Genomic DNA, 8216 nt, shown 5'->3' with positions numbered 1-8216 from the left:
CTCCTCCCTCGCTGCTCCATGGGAGTGCCTACCTCTCTGAAGGCCTGTTTACAGAGACCAGAGGGTGTCAGGAGGTCTGATTCAGAGCCCACAACTCCACAGGAACAGTTAGTGATACTACTGACGCCAGTGGAATCAAACCACCAACATTTTATCCACTGATTAGAAACTAAATGTGTTCAGTCTTATGTCGCATGCTAACAGCTGCTATTTAAACCAGGCTCTTTGCGTTTTGGTTGGTTTTACATTTGGATTATTCTGGGTTGTTTTGTTCTAATCTTTGTGTTGTTACAGCAGCAGAAAACCACCATGATGGCCCTTATTCTGTCAGGTGACAGCATCAAGCTCACCAAAGCTGGACAATAACAGACTGGAAAAACTGATCCCACAGTTTCAGCCACAACTGAAATTGGTGGAAACAACGTTAAAGCGTGGTACCATCCTCCTTTGGCTCAATTGTTTGTGGTGCTGCTGGTGGTAGTGTCATGATTTGGGAACATTTTTCTGCTTTTCTGACATTTTTTTAGCTTAACATCATATTATGATATTATTCCCTCATCAAAAACATGCGTGTTGCTTTGATTATGTCATGCATGTGTGAGAAATCCTTTAATCTCCATGGCAACCATTCAGTTGTCCAAACAGCCTTAGTGGTCCTAGCTCTACCTTCAAGGCACAGCTGCTCCCCCACTCAGCTCCTTCAGACTAGCCAGCAGTAATTAGCAAACACCTGGTGCAACACCTACTGAACTCATACAATATACAGTACTTCTCAGTGCAACGCTGGTAAAAAAACAAAAACAAAAACGTTGTTACTTGGTCAATAGAGGAGCCATGTTGTGAGGGCTTCCTAAAAGTGGAGTATCAGAAAGAGCAGGAGTTTTTAAAGAGACAGAGGCCCAATTTCAAGGTGTGAAATTACAAAGTAAAATTTCTTTTAAGTCGCACTTAATATATATAGCATTTTTATAACAACAGAAGTTAGCATAGTTACTTACTTAGGCTATAAAATGGTAGCCTAAGTGGCTGTAAAACACATAATACTGCCCCTTTAAGAAGTATCTGAAGATAAAATGGGGTTATAAGATCACCTGATCGCAAACAACAAAACTTTGTTTTAATGAAACAAAGTTTCATTAAACATCAAGCAGCCATGGAGCTGCTTGATGGTCCAGTCAATTGCCACACTTAAATCCAATCAATAACTGAAGAACAAATGCCCAGAGAAGAACCGAGGAACCTTATAGACTTGAGGAATGTGTGTGTGGAATTATTGTTCCACACACACATTCAAAATCTGATATTTTCTCCATAGTAAGAGTCTTTATCATTACCCAAAATAACTTTTCTGCTAAGTATCGGATAAATTATGTTCAAAAATAATTCCTCTTCAGACAGGAAGCTTTAGGCTAACTAAAGCTTCCTGTCATAACTTTGTTTATGAGTATAAACAAAGAAAACATGGGGAACCAAAATGAAAAGTTAGAGTAGGAATGTTCAGTCAGGATAACAAAACAAATGAGCTGAACAGGTTTTTCACACATTCCTGTTTTATTGCCCAACCTAACACCTCAGTGCAACTCCTTCCTGACCTCCTGACCTCCTGACCCTGATGTCTTCACACATATGCAGTAACCCGGGGTCACATCTCCAGACTTCTTCTTTCCAGGAAAAGGAGAAACCATTTAGCAGCTAATTGGACATTAGCAGAAAGTTAGCTAATAGAAAATTAGTTGCTGAATGTGCTAATGGCAGAGAAACAAACCACCATTACAGAAGAACCATTTATCTACCATCATCTGTGGCTATGCCGACTAGCCTTAGCATTCACGACAGACTCTGCTGCAGGGAGAAGCTATAGCACGTGCATGGGAATGATTAACAGCACTAAGACCCGCCCCCTGGTTCTGATTGGATGTTTCTAGTTAGAACTGGGAGAAGGCAGAGAAGTTTATATTTTTCACAGATTATCTGTCACAACAAATATGTAAAAAAAATATTTTTCATAAAAGTTACATGCTGCAACTTTAATGTTAAATTCTTCAGATGATAAAATGTGTTGGATAAGGAAACACAAGCTGGAAGCCGCATGTTGTATGGAATCTGTGCTATTGGGTAATAAATCTTATTACAAATGGGAGCAGATCTGGAGAGTTACTGTGATTTGTTTTGGTCCTGCTGTGTTTTTCTGTGTTCTGATTGGATGAGCTGTGCAACCAAAGGGAAGTTTATACTAGTGGAACAAACGGCTGTACTTTTCCACTCCAAACTTTGGCATCTAACTCTGTCCGCTCCTCCTTCTCCCCCTCAGCTTCATGTATTCATAACACACACACCTCCCATTCACACATACACTGATTTAGTGGAGGTTTCTCCCAGGGTTTCTAGTTTTAGTGCAGAGCTACAGTAACTACCTCTCACCATCTGATTGGTTCAAGGTTCTGCTTAAAGAATAAAGGAACACCTTGTTCTCTATTTGGACTGTGATTCACTTCAGATGTTCTGAAACGTGACCATAACTCCTTCGGTTCACTTGGTCGAGGTTCCCTCATCACAATTTCCATCTGGCTTCATGTGCTTTGGTGTTTTCAGAGCCACAATTTTTTATGGTGTTGTTTCAACTGGTAGCTCCTTAAACTGGGCTGAACGTAGGAATAACTGGTCAAACGATCGACAACAAACTGTTGATCCAGTTGGGTTAAGACTAAATTCATGTCATCACAGATTTACATTAAAAATATTAATATCTGCTACACTGGACCAACAAAATCTTCTAAGTTTTAGTGCATCCCACTTCATGCCAACTCAGTCAAGTGTTGTGGATGTTTATTTAGTTGTAATTTTTATCACTATATGTAGAAGTTTACAGTTAGGAATATTTAGGTCTGCCTTAAAGCTGCAATATGTAACATTTATAAATATATATACATATATATTTACATATTTGTTGAAACTGTCACTGTGTCAGGACTGTTTTGCTATAAGACAGAAAATCTGTCAAATAAAACTCAAAACTATTATAACCCTGGTCCAGACTGGGTTCTGGGGTTCTGGGTTTCTGAGGTTCTGGGGTTCTGGGGTTCTGGCTCTGGGTTGGAGATTAGATCCATGGTCATTATGATTGGTTTATTGACACAGTTTAGGACTAGAGGAGACTGAAGCTGTGTTGCTGTTGGGAGTGTCAGTGATCCTCCTAACCGTCCTTTATGCTGCCTCAACTTGTTTTTGGATCGCTGCCCTTTTACCTCAATAGCTCAGATTTTCAGTTAATGTGTGCAGAGCTGAAAATGCTGGGCTGAGCTTTCATTCGTATTTTCCTTCCAAGCTGTTTCTATCTTTTCTGTTTTCTTTCAGCTACATATTGACTCATTTTCAAAGGAAAGTCTGGAAAAAGTCCTTTGGAGAACTGTTGACTTGTTAAAAGATAACAAGTTGCTTTGACACAGACAGAAAAAACCTTTGGACTGAAGCGTAAACTTTGCATGTTTTTTCTGTCTGCCTGCAGATCTCTGCTAGCGTGGTTAGCAGAGAAAGTGTGTCCCACACACACACACACACACACACACACACACACACACACACACACACATACGTGCACCCACACACGCACATACCCCCATAAGCACCCCCCCCCACACACACACACACAGCATTTCTGATATTTGTTCATCATATCAACTTCACTTCCTGTCTACAGAGGCAGCTGACACACAAATGAAACATTGCAACAGCTTGGCTCACAAAGCAGAAGCCGTGAAACAACCAGGGCCGTAGTGCAGGGGTGTCCAAAGTGTGGCCCAGGGGCCTTTTGCTGCACTCTGAAAGATTTTCTGTGGCCCTGGATCTAAATGTAAGCAAATGGACAAATGGACACGTTTTCATCTTGTAGACCAAAATTTATTTTTTTTACAGATAAATAACATCTTAACAGCTTTTCTTCATTGGTCTTAGATTTGGAGAAAGCAAACATTGAACTACCTTTACTCAAACGCAATGCAATAAGTCCTAAAATAATCAAAACTTATGGGCCTGTTTTTTGACAACAGAATTGCAGAAAATGTTTTATGTTTTCTATCTGGTATGATGTACAATTTGACTTTAGTTTATTATTAATAAATAAAACAAAAAGCACAAAAAGTTAATATTAAGATACTTTTTTTGGTGCTCCAATTGCTTACGACTGAAGGATTTTGGCCCACGTGGCACAAAGTTTGGACACCACTGCTGTAGTGGAGAGACCCTGAGTCTCTGAACGAGATTAGATAAGCAGCAGAACAAACAGAGCCTGGGTCACTGTGTGGGTGTGTGTGTGTGTGTGTGTGTGTGTGTGTGTGTGTGTGTGTGTGGGTGTGTGTGTGTGTGGGTGTGTGTGTGTGTGTGTGTGTGTGGGTGTGTGTGTGTGTGTGTGTGGGTGTGTGTGTGTGTGGGTGTGTGTGTGTGATCCACTTGACAGTCAGAGGTCGTGCTGAAGAGGTCAAACCTGCCAGCAGCAGGTTTGACCTCTCTGCTTGCTGGGACAAACGAACCATTTTCTTTTCCTCACTCTGCCACTTTCTCCTACTACTCTCCAATTTGCTGTTATTTTTAACTTTCTTCTCTCTAATTTTTTCTCTTCATGCACCTGGTCTGCCATTGTGTTTAGCTGAGCCACTGCTGCCAACAACTATATGTTCATCTGTAGATGATCACACGACCTTCAGTGTTTAACCCCATTTAAAACACCAAAAATAACTTTAAAGGAGCATTATTATTTTTTAAAAGGTTTTATTGGCTCTAGTGGCCTTTATTTGACAGTGAATTGACAGGAAAATGGTTAACGAGAGAAGTGGGAGGACATGCGGCAAATGTCGCCAGGCCGGGAATCGAACCTGCAACAGCCACGTCGAGCACTAAGGCCTCCATATGTGGGTTGTGCTTAACCACTTATTATATATTTTCCAGGCACATAGGGCCATTTTATAGCACAATCAAGTCAGTTGTTATCAAAATGCTCTATTATATCAAATATGACTTAAAATAAATTTTGCTTCCTGATTTAACGTGTTGAAATTGGGTTTCTGTCTCTTTAAAAGCTCCTGCTCTTTCTGAAACTCCACCTTCAGGAAGTCTTCACCACATTGCTCCTCTGTTAGCCCTTTAGCAACATTTTTTCTTTTTCTTTGCTTTGTGAGGCAGAAGCTTGGAAACTGCAGCTCAGAGCAGGAACTACACCTGAAAGCCGGGGCGAGATCCACCTGGCTGTTTTGCACAGCTGAATGGTTGCCATGGATATTAAAAGATTTCCCAAACATGCATGAAAGAATCAAAGCAACAGTCCAGTTATGTTTTTGAGGAAATAACATTATTTTCATACTAGAATTATGCAAAGCTCAAAAAAGTCAATTTGACATAATACAGGCCCTTTAAGTCAGAGAAGCCAGAAAAACGTTTTAATGCTTTTCATACATCCGATTCTGTTTTACGTGAATTATGAATATATAAATATCAGATGTAGATGGTCAAAATCTGTTGAATTCCTCATAGCTTGGTCGTCAAGTGTTCAGGATTTTTATGTATTTATTTTTTAATGTTATTTTTATTATGTTGATGAAATATTTGTAATAATTTTTGTGGCTTAAATGTCTTGAGTTTGAAGAGTTTGGAGTTTTAAAGCTCTATAAGTGGTTTTATGTGAAATGTTACAATTTTATTGTTGTAATAATTCATCATTTACACTCATGTAAATCCACAAAGATAGTCATAATAACAAACATTTATTTATTTCCATTCTGCATACAGTAAAAAGCTTCACAGAGTTCTCATCGGCCAATCATCTGAGCCTGATTTGGCCAGCTGGATGCTGATTGGCTGTTGGGGCTCATGCCCACCATTTCTTTTTGTGTTAAACAGCAAGAGACAGAGACGCCTCAGAGACCGGAGACGTTTATGTCCAAATGTCCACAGCAAAGACAGGACAAGACAAATAAAAATGGTAGAAAACAATAACTCAGCTTCATGTTGGTTCTGTTCGGTTAGAGTCCGGTCAGATTCTGACTCAGTGAGGACAGTAAACTGGACGGCACCATATTCTGTGACCATAAGAGGAGCTGTTGCATTTTAACACAAACGTAACCTTTGCAGGGGGTGGAAACAAACGCAAAAGGAAAAATAAAAAAACAAAACAAAAAAAGAACCAAAAGTAACATTTGACCACAAAGATTATATACAGTCACTGAATATGAAAGCTCTTATCAGAAACTGACCAACTGTAACTTATAGTAAAATACTAAACTCTACTACTCAAATATTTAATTGTTTTGTGTTGCAATAAATCAATTTATCACACAATAAATTAAAATTCCATTTTCTCTCTTTCTACCAAACACTGGGTGACAAAAGTCTCTCTTTTGTGAAGGACAATATTTTTTACACACTTCATAAATTATTTCAGATGCTGCTTCTGTTGTCTTGTTTGTTTATTTTGGATATTTAAAATGTCTTTCAGTTCTGGTGTTAAATATTCATTAGAATTTAATCTTTGAGAATGTGTCCTTGCATTATTATGCCATTAGTATTAAAATACTTGAAAATGGTTTTATAGTAACAATATTATCGTTTATCGCAATAACTTCTAGGACAATTTATCATCCAGCAAAATTGGTTTTTGTGACAAGTCTATGTAAATATTTCCAAAGGTTGTCATAATATTAGTGATCAGATATTATTGTTTATTTGTTGTTTGTTTTATTTTTGTATTTTATTCTTTTGTGTTTGCCCCCCTCTCCCCCTTTTTTAAGCATTGCGTTAAAATGCAACAGCGCCTCCTACGGTCACAAGGTCGTCCTCACGCTGCCAGGAAGTCACAGAACTGAGCGAAGTCCCTCTGCATGAAGTTGTGGCTCAGCTGCAAGTCGTCCTCCGAGGGGACGTACTGGACGCTGTCTTCCTGCAGGAAGACGCGCGGCCCCGGTGGTCCTGGCGACGGCGGCGGCTCGGGGCCGTCCAACAGGCCGCCCCTGGCGTTCTCCAGGACGCCCAGGTATGAGTCCATGTCGGTGAGCTCCAGGTCGCTGTCGGAGCTGCAGCCGCTGTCGCCACCCACCGAGTCGGAGCGCAGCTGCTGCATCTGGTACTTCTCCTGCATCAGAAACTGGTTGGTGTTCTGGGGGGCCTGCATGCCCCGGGCCCCCTTGCCCTGGATGTTGACCGGACGCAGGGACCGCAGCAGCCTGCGGGGACGCTGCGGGCGATGGGGGCGGGGCTTATGGCGGGGCAGGCGCGCCCTGGGCCCCCCCTGCCTCCGGCTCTGCAGGCGGCCGCTGCAGCTCTTGCTCCAGCCGGCCGTCCAGCCGGGCGTCTCGCCGCTCTTCCTGCGGACGTCGGCGTCCCTCAGCTTCTCGTCCTGCCGCCTTTGCTGCTGGAAGATCCTCCTACACATGATCTCTGAGAGCATTTCTTATGTTTCTCGCCGCCTCCTCCTGTTCACATCGCTTCTGCTTCAGATCACGGCTGACCCTCCTCTTTGTCGCTCTACCTTTTCACCACTCTGGCTCTTTTCTTCTTGACCTCTGGCTTTGGCTGGTGCATCGCCCGCTCTTCTTCCGCCTGCAGCAGCAGCTTGCCTGCTGGTCTGACTCTCTGCCCCCCCCCTGACGTCTCTTCTTCTCCTGTCTGAAGGCTGGATCAGCTGCTGGATCGGGTGCAGAGTGAATGCAGTGAACTGATGAGGCGTTCAGGGAACGTCGGGCTGCTTGGAGTCCGGTCAGGGAGTGTGATGCTCTCTGCTCTGACAGGACTGGATGTGTCTCTTCCTCCTCCTCACAGCCAGCGTAAAGAGCTGGACCGGTCCACTTCCTACAGAGGGAGGGAGGGAGGCGGTGCCTTCAGGCTCCTCCGGTCGAGGCTTAACCCTCTGAACATGACAGAAGGTCAAAGGTCTCAGTGCAGTGGATCTGCTGAGAATTGGACCTCTGGACCCAGACGGATGGAGCTGTTTGTCTCCATCAAAGAGCGTAACTCCCCCTGCAGCCTGATGATGGTTCAGTCCGGTTCGGTTATAGCTGCTGTAATGTGATCCACAGCTCCCCCCCCATCCTGTCTGACAACAACAACCCAGCAGCTCTGTGGCTGCTGCAGCACATTAGAGCACCGTCTACTAAATCTGCAAATTAAACAACTACTGAAACTTTTCATTAAGCTATTATGTTTATTAACAAAGTGGGACGTTGTGAACTAAC

General features: G+C 42.4%; 1 protein-coding gene across 1 annotated transcript; it reads right to left on the bottom strand.

Annotated features, from left to right (window-relative positions):
* Nucleotides 1-5734: 5734 nt before the first annotated feature.
* Nucleotides 5735-7782, bottom strand: LOC116710843 (uncharacterized). The gene has a single exon (XM_032550103.1). The coding sequence runs from the start codon at nt 7430-7432 to the stop codon at nt 6824-6826; it is 609 nt and encodes a 202-aa protein (XP_032405994.1). The 5' UTR covers nt 7433-7782; the 3' UTR covers nt 5735-6823.
* Between the last annotated feature and the right edge of the window lie 434 nt (nt 7783-8216).

This window comes from Xiphophorus hellerii, chromosome 20 (genome assembly GCF_003331165.1).
Source record: "Xiphophorus hellerii strain 12219 chromosome 20, Xiphophorus_hellerii-4.1, whole genome shotgun sequence".
Taxonomy (NCBI): Eukaryota; Metazoa; Chordata; class Actinopteri; order Cyprinodontiformes; family Poeciliidae; genus Xiphophorus; species Xiphophorus hellerii.
This window is presented reverse-complemented; position numbering and strand designations above follow the sequence as displayed.

Bases quoted from the DNA above. Each gene is read 5' to 3' on its own strand.
- LOC116710843 (XM_032550103.1), bottom strand. From the start codon at position 7,432: ATGCTCTCAGAGATCATGTGTAGGAGGATCTTCCAGCAGCAAAGGCGG.